This window comes from Pleurodeles waltl, chromosome 12, assembly GCF_031143425.1.
Source record: "Pleurodeles waltl isolate 20211129_DDA chromosome 12, aPleWal1.hap1.20221129, whole genome shotgun sequence".
Taxonomy (NCBI): domain Eukaryota; kingdom Metazoa; phylum Chordata; class Amphibia; order Caudata; family Salamandridae; genus Pleurodeles; species Pleurodeles waltl.
The window spans coordinates 221,244,860-221,262,188 of record NC_090451.1 but is presented as its reverse complement, the minus strand read 5'-3'; the positions used below and the strand labels follow the sequence as shown (position 1 = coordinate 221,262,188).

At 42.1% G+C, this 17,329-nt stretch overlaps 1 protein-coding gene across 3 annotated transcripts in view; it reads right to left on the bottom strand.

Annotated features, from left to right (window-relative positions):
* The window catches only part of VPS4A (vacuolar protein sorting 4 homolog A), a 258,219-nt gene extending 253,806 nt beyond the window's left edge, over positions 1-4,413 (bottom strand). For all 3 annotated transcript variants that reach the window (XM_069216769.1, XM_069216770.1, XM_069216771.1), the window contains exon 1: positions 4,274-4,413. In XM_069216769.1, coding sequence (XP_069072870.1) covers positions 4,274-4,294 — 21 coding nt within the window. In that variant the 5' untranslated portion in view covers positions 4,295-4,413. The remainder of the gene's footprint in view (positions 1-4,273) is intronic.
* Between the last annotated feature and the right edge of the window lie 12,916 nt (positions 4,414-17,329).

The following is a 17,329-nucleotide window of genomic DNA, read 5'->3' as shown; positions in this document are numbered from 1 at the left end:
TTTCGCTTTCAATTCACTGTGGTGGGCTGTAAATTCTAACACATCTTCCAGGTGCACAGACACAATACGCCTAGGAGTGGATTTTCATCAAGGCACCACAAACGCAGCAATCACATTAATAAGCCTCACAGATCTAAGAATATGTATAATCCAGTTTCAGGACATAGCTCTACAATTGGGATATGAGTGATACTTTGTTTTCTTGCCAATGCTGAAAATCATGAATACTTTCTCAATTTCAGAGTGTTCAATTTTGGAGGAATGAGCATCTAGTCTAAGTCAATTTTCTTGACAGTGTAAACTTCCTTTGCTGTAATCCAGGTTCTTCTGTTGGGAGCAGAAAACACTGAATTTAGATGAAATGGTCAAGAATAGCCACTACTGCCATATCCGTCTCAATCTTCACCCGTGTTTGGGAGTGTAGGGAAACTTTTATAGACTTCACCATAAACAAAGTACAGGAGCAAATCTAGCATTCATGTGCAGCCTTTCCCCTCTCTATTACAGCATGTGTGATTGTGGTTCTATACATACACAGACAACATCTAGCTAATGTTCAGCTTCCAACATAATTCTACTACTAAATTTAAAATATTGTTTAATATAGGTACTCTTCACCAATCCACAGAAGGCTTATACATAATCAGATCCAGGACTGAAAGTAACTTTTTGAAGATGAAACCTTATACACTGAAGTGCTTTTAACAACTCCAGACATTCAGTACCCTTCTTTTCCCTCTAGCGCTTGGCCTTTAGTCATGGGACAACCCCCTCCTCACCCCCTAAAAATCCAATGTCTTCCCATTCCAATCGGTAGGTTGTACAAATACCAATACCAAAGTTCCTTCCTCCAAACGCTAATTGGAGGATTCAGAGTCAAAGAAATATCCAAGAATATACAATCATGGCTGCTTTGCACAGCAAACAAGGAAGTATTTTATCTGTGAAATTTGTGCCTGCTCACCATCAACGTAATAAATAGTAACACTGAGGCACACAAACAGAATAAGACTACAGGCTAAGTAAAGACTCCATTCTTAAGTACAGCATTTATTGCATGACAACATACTTGGAAGCCCATAAGAAAAGCAACTGTGTCCTACTCCCTGCTTCTCCCACATATATATTCTCTCCATCGCCTTTCAAATAAACACCTACTTCGCAAGACTAAGTTCATTCATTTCAAGGAAGGCATCATATGAAATAGGCACGAGCGTTACATAAGCATGTTCCGCTCGTGACTATTTCATTTACAACATGACACAATACAAATGTAAACACGTGCGCATGAGTGTGAGCATAACGTGCAACATGCCATGCTCGTGCACACAAAAGTAGGCTTTATTGTTATATTATTTGACCTCCCTATTGCACAAACAATCCTGGTTGTGTATATTGAGGGCTGTAGCATTCCTATACCCGACACCTAGGACATATTGTTTGGGGCCAAGGACAACAGGTTTCGATGTTTATTTTGTTCACTGGGCAAGTAGACCCAACTCCCTTCAGCACAAGCCCTTTGGCTGTTAGCTTACATGTATTGTGTGTGCATTTTTCAAACAGCATTGCCAGGCACTAAAGGAAACATTTGAATTCAAGCCTGTATATAGATTAATGCTAAAGTTTTTAATATTATGATTAGTGCTCTATGGAAAAGCAGTAAGAAGTGAGTTCAGGTTGCATTATTGACAGTGGTTTTAGTATAAACACATGTATGCGTTTAAGAATTTAAGGCTACTTATAGTGTTTCCAAAATGCTGCCTGACTATATGCAGATACATGTAAAAGCATGAAAGGAAGATTAATGGTTGCTTTGAAAATAAAATGCACAAAAAGGAAAAGCAACAAATCTGTTTTATTAAATACGATAAACTATTGTTTAGCTTCAAATACCATTTCTCTAAGGCATCATGTAGTAAAGAATGAATAAAAAAATAAACAATGGGGAATTTGTATAAACCTATTATGGGCAACATGAAAATAAATTGGGGGTTCAATTCTTAACGTCATGTGTATGTCCTTGCATTGAAGATTTATGATTTTCAGGAAATGATGAATATACATACATAGGCTTAGAAAATGTACTCCTTGCAAAGGTTTGCGAGTTTCATTTTCACATGTGCACATATACATGTGTACATTTGCTAATGCCGGGGTCTCCTACCTTTTTCTGTTGTAAGAGAAACTTCTGATCAGTGGAAATCATTCTGAGCTACTGAAGGCTAAACTACTTGTGCATAGTTACCAGACACTCCCACTCCCAGCTTCACCTGACTATAAGCTTAATAATGTCCAAATAGTCAAATACTATGGTCTGAATAAAATACTTTGACTTAGGGCACTATGACAGGGCTGCCATGTGTGTTAGTGAGAGTGTGGTCTTTGGGGATGGATGACCATGTGCGTGTATGAATGGAATTTATTTGCATGGATGACTGAGAGCCTGCATCGTATGTAGTTGTAGCGCAGGGCATACCTTTCACCATACATGGCACAGTTACATGTATAACACAGACATACAATCATGTTTTTAAATGGGAGAAATTTAAAATGCAGAAATATATTCTGCAAATAATATTCATTATATGGAACATTTTCCTGCACTTAATGGTTGTATTTTCAGTTATAGTTACGGCACAGTGTCTACTGCCGTTTAGGAGCAAGAGGCCTGTGATTTGTAAAACTTTGAAATGGGAGAAAATTAAAATGATGAGTTAACTCAGTCATTAAAGTAACCTTTCATTTGAATTTTCTCCTATTTAAAAGTATTCAGAAAAATAATTTTGTTCACAGTTCTAATATTGAGTTGACAAGGACTTTTGTTCAAGAGCTAAATGCCTCAGTGCTCCAGTTGTTCTCCTCTATATCCCAGCCCCAGCCTCAGCCTGGGTCATAAATCTGACAGAGCACTGCTCTTTAGCAGGCTCGGCTATCTGCTGCCTGATAATAATAATGCAAAATAAACAAATCCTTCCCTTAACTCAATTCAAGGCTGTGAGCTATTCTGAAGGTGTCTGGGAGCTACTGGTAGCTCATGATCGACTGGTTGAAGACACCTGTGCTAATGCTAAAACCTGGTGCAAATTCACTGTTACACCTCCCTTTTCCTTCACTTCGGGAAAATGTTTGATCCTGCCCTCGTCTGAAGTAAATTATCAACATTTCCCAACGTAGGAAAAGATTGAAAAGGAATGATACATGCTCCTAAACGTGTAAGTTTGCACTGTGCACGCACTCACAGGGCATTCCAGTGTTGGAACTACTGTTGCCTGTCTACTTCCAAACCCCAAAAGTATTCTGTGGAAAGGTGGCAAAATCACAACTATAAGAATCCAAACCCTAACATAATAGGAGTACTGGAATAATCAGAGAGATTATTAACAGGGCTCTGATATAACGAGAACTCCGCCGTAATTTGTCACCTTGCTGAAGGGCACCAAAAGGTACACGTGAAGTTTTAACAGGACAAGTAGATATCTGATGCTTCCAGTCCTTTGGAAGAGTAAATATTTTATAAATAAAATTTCAGAGCCTCGACCCATTGTGCTTTACAAATAAAACTAGAACACAACCATTCACCATGCAGGTGCAAGAGTATATGCTGAGGGATCTGTCAGTCTGTGGATTTAGGATGGGTAAAGAGCATCAAATACACACAATATGCACGTACATGGGCCATTCATTTTAGCTAGACTGCACCACCATGCCTGGCATCATTGTGAGTTGCCTGAATATTCCTGGGCAACCAGGTCCATCTAACACACCCCATAAATAACTATCAGTAATGGATTGACTAACACTACAAAAATGTGACATGAAATAATTCCAAAGGAATTAATTCAGCAGGTTGCCACATACTACAAGACAGTATAGTACAACGATACATTAATATGATACACTTCCTCCTTGAATCTCTGTCTAGCTCCAACTCAACAAGCCCAATTCATCTCAAAGATTTTAATGGAGGTCACCCGAGTTGCAGATCTTCCCCGCCCAAAAAAAACGTTAACTTCCAAGGACTTCAGTTGGGGCCATACGCTACAAACATCTGACTTATGCCTCTTTGGTGTCAAAAGGTATGCCCATATAGATACTCGTCATCGGCCATTATTTGAAACCCTCCCTCTTCTCTTCCCCGTCTTTCTACCCTCTAATATCCACTCTAATTCGGGTCTTTTACCAAATTCATCCCTACCCTATGAGTCTCCTCGCCTCTTGAATTGTTTTACTTTAATTCGTGCAGCATTGCTTTCCCCAACTAAGGCAAACTCACCTGCAGGGTTGACGTTGTCATCTCATCCCCTGGACAACGATCGGAGCTTCCCCCGCCGTACTCTACAGCCTTCCTCCAGTGTCAAACACCGAACAAGCGGGCCGGAACCGGAAGCAGCTGCAGCAACAACAGCAGCAGCAACAGCCGCAGACGGGATACGCGAAAACAGGGCCGAGCACGGGGACTAGCGAGAACTAGAGTGCAACTGATTTGGCAGAAGGAGGCTACTGGCGCCATCTTGGGTGAGGGGCAGTGCAGCACGACATAGCTGAGAATGATGCCTGAGCGGTTCTGCTTCACTGAGACAAAGACGGCGCCTGGGGTGATGAAATTTACGGATTACAAACTCAGGGATGACGGCACAGAGAAAGTCATATGGGGTTTTATAGGTTATATAGATAACAGATGAGATTATAGATGAGGTTATATAGGTAACAGATGAGATGTTGAGAGATGGCAGCTCTTCTGTCAAAAGTGGGTGTCTTCAAATTTTGGCTTTCTATGGATTTCAAACTTAGTTTTATGATAGTACACGTTTGCCAGCCCCTTTATTTTGCGTGCCTCTTCTGATTTCCACCTTATGATTATAAAATGGCTTTCTCCCAAAATTAATATCTTGTATTTCTTTAATGAAGAGCCTCACAATGTAGTATTCGGTGATGATAAACTCTGAAATTAGTGGAACGTTTGGCATAGGTATCGCCAAAAAGTCTATGTTGAATTCAACGTTAACACATTGTTTCTAAATTAGTTTAGCTCCTGTGTATATATGTGGTGTATTTAAGTAGGACGAACCTAGCTCAAATCAGCAGAGAGCTATAGAGTCAAAATAAGACACAGCAAACATGATAGGTTGTTACTGAATTATGATGTAGCCTTCTTTAATGAGGTAGGTAGTAAGCTATTTCCTAATGGAGCTGGACTGGGGCCATGCAGACCCTCCAGCTTTAGCAATTGCTTGAATTGCTAATTAGGAACAAAATAGTTAAAGGCTTGCAATGCCTGCAATTTCCACCTAATCATGCAAAAAGAAACTGTCTCCCCCTTGGCGTTTTCATTTTTTAAACATGCTATCAATTGGCTGTGTGCACCACAAAGTATGTAAAAGAAAACGAAATCAGATAAAGAAAAAATAAACACCTCAGGGAGAGTTTACTTTTGTAGGTTTTGCCTAGTTAGCGCATGTGCTGTTTCTGTGAGACTTTTATGTACATACAGTGGCCATACCGCCGGCCATATCTTACCATTTCTTAGCTTTGGTTTTACTCATTTGCTTCGCTACAGTTTGTGAAGGCATGCAGGTGCCATGTCCTCTTCTTTGTTTGGCCCTCCCCTGTTAGCATATGGATCATCTGTTTAAATCCATTTTGCTCCCATGTTTGCACCCCTATCCTAGCTTAGTTTCACGGCTTATTGTTACCTTTATACACATTTTTATTCATATTTTAGCAAGCCTGCTTTTAGCATTTGCTTTTATGTATTTTATTAGATTCTTCTTCCAGGAAGGCAGGGTTTATGCTGACCGTTTAATCTGCCTTGTACTACATATATTCTGTATTCCTTGTTCTAGGCTGGGATGCACAAGAAATGATATGCTATTTTGTACCTGCCAGCCTAGGAGCCAGATTCTGTCTCTGAGACTCAGCATTACATCAGAGCTGCTGCCGAAATGAGGCAGGGTCATTATGTAAACTACACTTAGGCCCAAAGGGTGTAGAGGGCATTGGGATCATGACCATTCTGGGATGTTTTCCTTTTGACTAACAGCTTCGCTGGCGCTGATATCTCAGCTAATGTTTTGAATCAGGTCAGGCAGAGGGGTACAACGAGTATGCTCTCAGATTTAGACATGTGGTTTTGGTAGGAACATCTTGACTCGCTAGAAACAGGCAATATGGTGGAGTTGTTTATCTCCTTCACTCTTGCTGTCATGTTGGTTACTGTGCTCTGTTTCATCTGCCCAATTATCACAGCACATGCTTTTTCTACTCAAATGTGGTTACTTCAATAAATACGTTTAAATCCATCTCACTTCTTGTATTTCACCTTTGTGTGCATGATTAACTGAGCTAAAGGGGTACGATCTGTTTCCACGACTTTCCAGATAAGTCAGTGTCATGTTGAGGTTGCTGTAATCTCTTGTTAACCCAACCGGTTTTGTGGTCAGGGTGAGGCATTGTGAGGTAGCCTGGAGTTAGGCCAACAGCTACCAAGTGGCGTGGGTTGCACTCAGTCTCCCACACTCGGTAGTGCTGCAATCCTATTAACAAAATGTAAAATGCATAACACATCCATTGCTCCTGTTTTTGGAGCTGTTTTTTTGGGGGGGTTAAGGCAAATATGAATGCTTGTGTTTTCAGTCCGTCCCTGCACAGGCAGCTTCTATTTCTTCCCACCTGCCCCTTCCCCTGAGGCTTCTCTTCCCTCTGACACCCCTGTTCCCTGAATTCTGTTCCACTGAACCCTACGCTACTGCACACCAATCTTCTCTACGCCACTGCACTCTACTTTTTACCACTGTTCTGTACGCTACTACACTCTACTCTTCACCACTCCACTCCACAGTACTCTATCGCCACTCTACTCTGTACCACTGCACTGCACTCTATGCCACTCTACACCACTCTGTGCTACTGCACTCCTACTCTGTACCACTCTATGCCACTGCACTCTTCTCTGCACCACTCTACACTACTGCACTTTACACCATTCTACTCTGCACCACTGTACTCTAAATCACTGCACTCTGTTGCTCTACTCTTCTCTATACCACTCAACTCTATGCCACTGCACTTTACACAAATCTACTATACTATGCACAAATCTACACCACTGCACTTTATGCCATTACGCTCTACTCTGCACTACTTTACACTATGCACTGCACTGTACTTTACTCTACACTACTTTACAAAACTGCACTCTACTTTGCACCACTCTACTCTATGCAATTTAAACACTCTACTATACTCTGCACTACTTTACTCTACCCCACTGCACTCTATACTAGCCTGCTCTGCACCACTCTACTCTATTCCAATGCACTCTATGCCACTCTTCTCTACTTTGCACCATTCCATTCTGCACTTGACACCACTGTACTGTACTCAGCACCACTCTGTGCTACTGTATTCTACACTAGTCCATTCTACTCAGCGCCACACTTCTGTGCTACCCCACTCCTTCTGATGCCGCTTGACTCCACACAGTGCCACTCTATTCCCACTCCACTGTACGTCACGCCAAACCACTTTACTCTTCTCTGTGAAACGTTTCTCTATGCTACTTTACGCCACACCATTCTACGCCATGCCATGCCACTCCACTCTACTCTACTCTACTCAATCATACACTGGTACTCCATGACACTCTACTCTATGCCACTCCACTCTATCCCACTCCACGCCATTCCACTGTACGCTACAGTATGCCACTCCACTCTACACCATTCCACTGTATGCCACACCACCCTGCGCCACTTCACGCTATGCCATTCCACTATACACCACTTCATTCTAGGGCACTCCACACTCTGTGCCACTCCACTCCACACAACTCTATAACATGCCACTCCATGCTGCTGTACAAAAGACATTGGCAAAGCCAATAGCTCTTGCATAGGCAAAACTTGTTGGCTACACCAGTGCTTGTTTCTTGTCCTATCCCTCAGCTCCCCTACCCGGGAAAGCCATCAACAAACAGCTCACCGAATACCTGGAACAAAATCACCTGCTGGATTCCTCCCAATCAGCATTCCGTGCAAACCATTACACCAAGACCGCTCTGATCGCCGCTACAGGTGACATCAGAATCCTCTTTGACTGCAGAGACTGCAGCCCTGACCCTCCTCAACCTCTCGGCAGCGTTCAACACCTTGTCCCTCCACAACCTCGTCAACAGACTCTGCAGCATTAGCATGCAACACAATGCCCTCAAGTGGATTGTCTCCTTCCTGACAGGTTGCACTCAGAGTATTAGGCTGCCACCCTTCACCTCTGAACCCAGGGACATTATATGTGGCATACCCCAAGGATCATCCCTCAGCACCACCTTGGTCAACAGCTACATGACCCCTATCGCAGACATCATCAGATCCCACTGCCTCAACATAATCACATACGAAGATTACACTCAACTCATCCTCTCGCTGTCCACAACCAGAACCAACTTCTGCAATGTCATGACCAACATAGCCAACTGGATGAGGGACAAATGCCTTAAACTCAACAAGACTGAAGTACTAATTTTCAGGAAGATCACTTCCATATGGGACCACAGCGGGTGGCCGACTGAACTCGGACTCACATCCACATCCACACCAACAGACCAGGCATGCAACCAAGGTATCATCCTGGACAGCCAACTGACCATGAAACAGCAAATCAAATCAGTCGCCTCCGCCGGCTTCTACACCCTCTGCACTCTCCACAGAATCTTCTGATGGATTCCAACCAACACCAGGAAAACCTTCACCAGCCACATCAACTACAACAACACTCTCTACACTGTCATCTCCACCCAGCTCCTCAGACAACTCCAAATCATGCAGAATGCGGCAGCCAGACTCATCTTCGACCTTCCTAAAAGGAACCACTTCACCCCCCACCTCAGACACCTACACTGGCTCCCCATCCAGAAGAGATGCGAGTTCAAGATCCTCACTCACGCCTTCAAAGCCCTACACAACTTGGGATCGGCCTACATCAACCATCAACAAAATTTCCATTGCCCCACAAGACACCAACACTCCGCCCAGCTAGCACGTGCGCTGACCCCCCCCATATCCGCCTCAGCTGCAGCGGTGGCCGTTCCTTCTCCTAGTCAAATTACCTTGGATGACCATTGCATCAGCTTGTTATCGAAAGGCTTGTCCTTTGTACCGAATTCAGACATAAATAAATTTGAATTGATGAGAAACCTTCAGGCATTCTTCAGACGAGTGAGACTAAAAAGGTTTTTTTCATCGTCTCCCCCTACTACCACTGTTAGCAGATCAGGACTCAAATTGCCATCTACGTTTACTCCCCCGTTAGAAGCTTTGGGTCCTGAAATAGCTATATTTGAGAGGACAGTGACTAGTAAAATTAAGAAAATGCTTCTACATGCCCCAAGATCCAGGTACAATCTTAGCAAAGATGAAAGCATGGCCCTAAAAAGTCTTAAAAATACCAGGACTATCACTGTTAAACCATGTGATAAAGGGGGTGGTATAGCTATTCTAGACACCAATTTGTATATGGACAATATGGAAAACATTTTGCAGTGTCCGGTTTTTTATAAATCTATACCAGGCCACCCAGAAATCAAATTGAAGAGATCAATCAAAACTACGAATCTAGAAGCATTAGAAGCGGGCGTTATTTGTAAGAAAGAATTTGATTTTTTGACTCAAGTCCATACTAGAATCCCGATTATCTATGGTCTACCTAAGATTCACAAGGACGCCAGTAATCCACCTATGCGTCCGATTGTATCCACCATAGGCTCGGCCATTGAGCCATTGTCAAAGTACGTTGATACCTTTCTGAAACCGATGGTAGCCCTTTTACCATCTTACATCAGAGACACAGGCCACTTCATTTCTAAGATCGAGGGCCTGCAATATAGACCTGATGGGGAATATCTGGTGACCATGGACCTTGAGTCTTTATATACGAATATACCCCAGCAAGAAGCCATTGATGTTGTAGCACTATATCTAAACAGACGGGGAGATGATCCAGCATTGAGTTTCATTCTGAAATGTTTGGAAACTGTACTATTTAATAACTACTTTGATTTTAATGGCAAAATGTATCACCAAATCAAAGGAGTCAGTATGGGTGCTGCCTGTGCACCTAGTGTGGCGAACCTATATGTGGGAGCATTCGAGGACAAGTTCATTTACAACGAAATGGCCCCTTTGTATGAGAATGTGCAGGCCTGGAGTAGATTTATTGATGATGTTTTCTTCATTTGGAAAGGCAGTGAAGACCAACTACTAGAATTTTACAGTTGGCTCAATCTGTGTGACAGCAACCTCAGATTTACGATTAAATACGACCATCATTTGGTTGAATTCCTGGATGTGTATATCAAACACTATCAAGGGCACTTGCTTATGACCCTATACACTAAACCCACGGCTAGGAATACGCTGCTTCACTTTGATAGTTTCCATCCCCGTAACCAGAAGCAGTCTATTCCTTTTTCACAATTCCTGAGACTCAGGAGAAATTGCACCAGCATGGCAGACTTTTTGAAACATGCCGCAGATCTTACGTGCAAATTTGAGCAGAGAGGTTATCCGATTAGAACCATCAAAGATTCCTTAAAAAGAGCCAAGTTTTACAACCGTGAGGCCCTGTTTTCAAAACAATGATGCAAGACCAGTGACCGGCTAGCCTGTGTGATTCACCATTCTACCCTGAATAATCAAATCAGGGGTATTATTAACAAAGAATGGCACATTTTGAATTCCAATACTGAAGCGGATAAACTTGAAAAACCATTGTTCGCTTTCATGAGGAACAAAAACCTACGGAACCATTTGGTGAAATCAGCTACCAATTTTGTATCTACTTTTGGCCAAAAGTCACTAACAGGATCTAATCCAGTTACGTGCAATTACAAATGTGGCCAATGCCACGCCTGTGACTCAGCCATTGTTGCCAAAGAGTTTACATTCAATGACAAGACTATCCCATTTATGGACATGACTAATTGTAGATCTAAAAATGTAATTTACTTGATTATTTGCCCCTGCAGCCTGGAATATATAGGTGAGACCTCCAGGGAATTTAGAACTAGGCTATCGGAACATAAATCTGCGATTAGGACACAAAAGATCAACGCCCCCCTAGTTGCTCATTGGTTATCTTTAAACCACAAGGAGGTAGATATCAGGTGGATTATTCTTGAGAAAGTACTGACAAGAAACGATGTGGACCCTGAAAAACAAAGGAAAAAGAAAGAAGTGTTTTGGATTTTTTCTTTAAACACATATGAGAATGGCCTGAACGAAGATCTCCCTTGGAGCAATGCCATCTGAGTACTTATGTACAGGATTGCCTGAGGGGTCAATAATTTTCCAGGTGCCTACCACAGGGTTGCTTTGTGCTCTCCTGTGGTGGCCCTTTATCTTACTTTGAAGTGAATTCTTCACTTTATACGATAAAACCGTTTTCGGTTCCTTCTTATAAAACCTTATGTTATCGATTTGTATTATTTACACGATACGTATTGTATTTTACTAACCCATTTTGTGCCTACCCTTGGGACATTGAGTACCCTGTACTTTGACGTTCCAAGATGGCGCCCACTGTTTTGGGCGTGCTGGTAAGTGATATCTACTCTTTGGTTTGATTTAGAATTGGCCATTATTTTTTATTATTTTTTATTTTTGGTTATTTCCTTTTGCCACTACTATATGGCTATGACTCTACAGTTTGATTGTACCTCTTATTCTCTGTAGATTTTGGCATATTTCATGCTGTTTTGACGGTTCTAAGATGGCGCATGTTTGACCATTTCCTTAGATGGCCCCTACGGGCCTGTTTCTATGTTCATCGCATCACCTGTGGTGATTTGGTTTAAATAGGAGGCAGCTGGGGAAGTACGGGTTATTGCTCCTCGAGAGATCATCGTGCTGGTCATATGTCCTGGATCCTGCTGATACTGGTAGGCTAGCTTTGCTGAACCTTTGTGGATTGAATTATTTTATACCGTCTGGATTGTGTCATTTCTATCTGGCTCAGGACTCCCCCCTGTTCCCTTGCAGTTAGCAAGTTGTTCCCTACCAGTTTGGTATCCTTGTGGATTTCCCCTGTGGATTACGTTTTTTAAACCATGTGAACTTGTAGGTAAGTCTGTAGTTAGCGATTGTACATATGAGCAGATTTTTTCTTTTCTATCCTGTGGACTTTCCTGCCCTGTGCAAGCTAATGATTTCATTATGTTTTCTTTTAGAGTGAGAAAGCATAGCTTCATTTAGCTATATCCATGTGTTAGTCCTTCATTTTGGACTACAAATTTGAAGTTGGAGAGTGTTTAATCCAGCCTGTAAGGGATATCTAAGTTCTTTCATATCTAAGGTATTTTATCTTATTTTAATATAAACAAACTAGTCTATTACTATTCTTGACTAGATTCTCTCGGTGGTAATCCAACACTTTTATGCTATAGGTGATTCTATTTCTGCACTTTATCTAGTATTTTGCTGGACACTAATGGTGCTTTCCTTGGATCTTTAGATTTATTTACCTTTATTAAGCATTGGTTTTATAGACTTTGATCTTGGGCACTTTATCGGTGTTTTTTCTTAATTAAGTCACTTGAGTTGGTCTGGTTGCAAATCTGACATGATTCGAGCCTTCCCCCTATGCAAAGAATTGTAATGAATAATTTTGATGTTTCTTTGATAGGCAGGTTACAAGATGTACGTATGCCAATTATACTGAATCATAAAGTCCTGATGAAGGTGTATTTATATTTTTCTTCACTCACCGAAACGTGCGTCGGCTTGTAAATTGGCATGTCTTGAACATTGGCATGAAGTGTTTGAAATTGGCAAATTTGAAGCCCTGACCAGGATTGGCTACCATCAGGCCTGGCTTGTAAATTGGCATGTCTTGAACATTGGCATGAAGTGTTTGAAATTGGCAAATTTGAAGCCCTGACCAGGATTGGCTACCATCAGGCCTGTAACACGAGAATTTGAATCAGGAAATTATAACCTAGAATTGTCTGTTATGTTGAATTTTATACAATCCAAACTACAACGCATAATTGTAGCATCAAAGCAGTAACTTTATTGTGCTGTTTAAATATCCTCTCATGTATGAGGCGGTTGTAATTTTGTATGTATACTATTTTGTGATTTTGTTGGTTCTGTGTTATTTGTTTATTTTTGCGTATTTACTGTTATGTTATTTATGTTTTCATATATGTATGTTTCATTTAGGGTAGGGGGTTGTATTATATTTTTTTTTGGTTGATTCTATGTTGATTATATTATGTGCGAACTGAATGTTTAATTAGCTATAATAAATATCTAAATTGAAATATATTGTATGTTGTATATTTGAATTTAAGATTTCCATTCCTATGTTTGCTATGTTAATGGAGAGTAAACTACGTTATACTCATAGCGTTCCTTCTCCTACATCATCACCAAGACCTGAAATGACCTGCCCCTTCATCTCCGAACAGCACCCTCCCTGCAGGAGTTCAGAAATAACCTCATGATATGTTTTTTTTGACTGAGTCGAGTCATCACACCCTCAGCTCCCAGATACCCATAGGGGTGATAGTGCTGTGCTGTACAAATGCTTTTTGATGTGATTGATTGTGCAAACCAGTGCGTTTTTCACCCTGCTGTGCACCATTAATTAAGCTGTCTCTGTGACAAAGAAGTGATGGGACAGCCACTGAATGCCAAGCACAGATTTTATTTTTTGCCTCCCCCCCCCCCTCCAACCATTCCTACCATTCTAGTTGTGGCAATAGTCTTGAAGAAAGGCAAAGAGAGCTACAACATCAGACATGTTTCTTGCTTTTTAGTTTATTTGATAACCCAGCAAAGATAAGCTGTGGAGATACCACAGAAGGTGATATAAATACCATCGCTAGATGGACACATTTCATATAGAATTCAGATCCAAATGAATGCACTTATATCACTTTCAAAATAGTCCTTTTTTGTGTTTCATATTTGCTGGTCATAAATGTTTTGGTTGGTCTAGGTATTCGTTTTGTTTTTCCTTTTGGGGGTTCTCAGTTCAGTGGGTAAACATATCTAAGCGAGTGAATCTACAAATGTGCGATATTCTCTTTCTGGGAACAACAAAGGTCATATTTGTTTTGAGGCTAGATTTTTGTAGTTTTAATTTATACAGCATAATGTCATTTTAAATATGATTTATGAGCTGACATGGGTTATTGTTTAAATGAGTACCCTAATTCAACATAATTTAAGCAGCCATAGAACCAGGACTACAATTCCCAGAATGCATTAGGTTGTTAAAATAAAAGGCAATAACTGGAAAATGTAGCTGATGAGATGGCAACATCTGGTAACCTCATAAATATTAATCAATATACATGTTTCTAATGATTTGTACCGTAGTCTCTTCACCATTGTCTTTATACTTTGCACACCTCCAATTTGAGAGTTTTTAATTCATCTGAGAACCAAGGATTTTTTTGTTCTATATTCTTAAAACCCAAGGAGTTCTGTGGGGAATTTTGCTCTGCTGAGAAAAAAACAAAAAAGAATGGAGGATTGTTTGAATTCAACTAGATATTGTTCATTACTTGGGCAGAATTCCAGTCCATCTTTTATGTTCACTGTGTTATTATGTTCAGAGACCATCCTTATGCAAATCAGTCTTGGTTATGTTCAGAAAGGAACATTCCACCAATATTATGTCACATAACTTCTTAATGGAAACACAAACCAGTGCAGACTGGTCTCAGCCTTGTTAAGCTTCCACAGTGAGGAACAGCTTGCGTCCTAAGGCCCACTGAATTAAAGAGCCAACATCTGGATATCCCTATTGAACTTAGGGAGTTTCACTGAAATTAATTAAAAGGTGAAGGGTAGGATGTTTGAACTAATTTCAGCCCTTGTAATTATGGTAGTAAGCATTCCAGACTATCTATGTTTTGTCTAGTGTGCTTCAGACACGGATCAACCATATGTGAATCAGCCCTGGGCGCCAGTACCACTGCACCTGCTGCACAATTGATAGCTGTGCTTCTGAGTGGACCCTCGTTACCTGGGCCACGCAGCCTTGGTCTTGTAACATACAGTCATAGTATGGGCACATTGGGCCCCTAGGTCCCTTGGGCCCCAGTGCCACTGCACCTCCTGTGCTATTAATAGCTACAACACCTGTGAGGGGCCTCATTACATGGGCCTCACAGCCATGGCCTTCTCTTGTGAGGCCCAGGAAAGGGATTCCACTTCTTTAGGCCTCACAGTGGAGGACCATAGCTATGAGGTACAGGAGAGAGGAGTGACTGGCACATTAATCATGCAGTGGGCCCCATGCAAGCATGGTAAAATGTTCCTCACCTCTCCTCTTCATAAATACAGCCATAATATTGGTGCATTGGGTCCATAACCTACATGACCAAAGTTCTGCTGCACTATCGACAGCTACGTTCCTCTTGCTAGCCTTGCAACCAAGGCCAGTGCTGCGATGGGAGGGGAGGTGAGTCCTTTCCTTGGGCCTTGCAGCTCTGGATCATGTCTGCTATGACCCCTGAAGAGGGAGCCAGTGGCCTACTAGTAGTGTCATAGCCTTGGAGGCAAGCAAATTATGCTGCCAGCCATTATTTGTGTGCATTAGGTCCCTGACATCTGAGCCATGCATCTACTGTACTACTGATGATTATGCCCCTGAGATGGACCCATGCATATAATTATGGTACAGCACTGAGGTAGTTGCAAATGTGCCTGGGGGGGGGGGACCCTTCTCTCCCCACCCTTCAGGCCTTGTAGCGCTATTCCAGTGCTACGAGACCTAGTGTAGGACCCCACTCCTCTAGTCCTTGCAATCAGGGTCTAGTGCTGCAAAGTCTAAGGGAAGGAGGCCCAGAGTAGAGAGCCCTCTTCCGTTGGCCTCACAGCAGTATTATAGTATTGCAACCCTAAGGGATAAGAGTCTCTTTCCCTAGGCCTCACCACAGTGATCTAGAGCTGTAAGACCCAGGGCAGGCAGGGAAGGGGTGCTTCCCCTAGGCTTCACATCTATGATCTAGCGCTGCAGTGCTAAGGGGAGGGGCACCACATCCATGTGTCCCCTCCACTGTGTCCCCCAGCCATGTTCTAGCACTTCGAGGCCAGGGGAAGGTGGTCCCATCGCTTGGGCCTCAGTGCTGAAAAGCCATGGGAGCGGGCTTTGGACCTTGCTGTTATAGTCTAGCCAGTGCTAATTTGTAAATAAAAACATGCTGGTGCCCAAAGTCCTCCTCTTAAACATGCGTCTGCTGCAATTAAATGTGCAAGAACTGAAAACTGAGGCAGCGTAATCCTGGAGCTATCCCGGGCCTCTTTAGTCCATTTACAGCCACTCCCTGCCCCTTCATCTCACTCTTGCAGCTTTCTGCCTTCTCCCATTGTGACGCTTTTTCGTTTTTCTCTTCCTCCGGCTTTCCATATGTGTCTCTTTTGCGCACAGTAAATGCTTGAGGCAGAAAAATAAGTACCGGCCCTCAAAAATAAGTGCCAGTGCCCCTCATCGGAAACAACAAGTACAAATTAAGCACCAAGTCTAGCACTGCGCGGCCCAGGTAGGGTGGCCAACATTCCATTATCACTTTACAGGACACTTTGTAGGTGTGGAGACACAGTGTAAGTGTGGACACATAGGAAGATGTTGGGGAGCAGGTCGACTAAGATTCACATAACATATTTTTGGGGGTTTCATTCTAAATCCCACTCCTCTAAATCGGTCCTTCTTGAAACATAACTCGTGGAGATTACGTTTTTCGAAAATGATTACAAATCACTCTGCATTTGGGTTCTAATCCCTTTACCACCTCCTGGAGTAAGCTTTTACTTCTCACTATTGCAAAGTTTGAGAGACACGTTTGGAAAATGAACAACAGTGGTATCCAAATGGAACGAAATAGCCTTATGCTTTGAAACACCAGTGGTACATTTATCAGTATCTACCAGACATTCTGCCCAGTAACTATCCAGTGCCACAGGACCTGCTCCACTGGATACATTTTAGCCACTGAACTAGGATATTTGACATCTAACCACAGCTATACCACTTCACCTAAATATAATGGAAGTAAACACTGTTTGCTAAAGCTAGACAGGGCCCACAGCTCAGTGACCTTTCCCTCAGAATGGCAGCCTCTTGCCCTTCCCACCAGAATCACTGTCACTCTACTTGTGATCTAATGGATTAGGTTGAAGTGTGGAACCAGGAGACAAGTTCTTTAATTCCATCCTATCATTTGGCCAATTGGTGTGCTCTTGGGCAATTACTTATTTGACCTTATTGCTCTACTTCCATTTTGGCATGAATGGGAATATTTAGATTCACTGTAAAAGTGCCT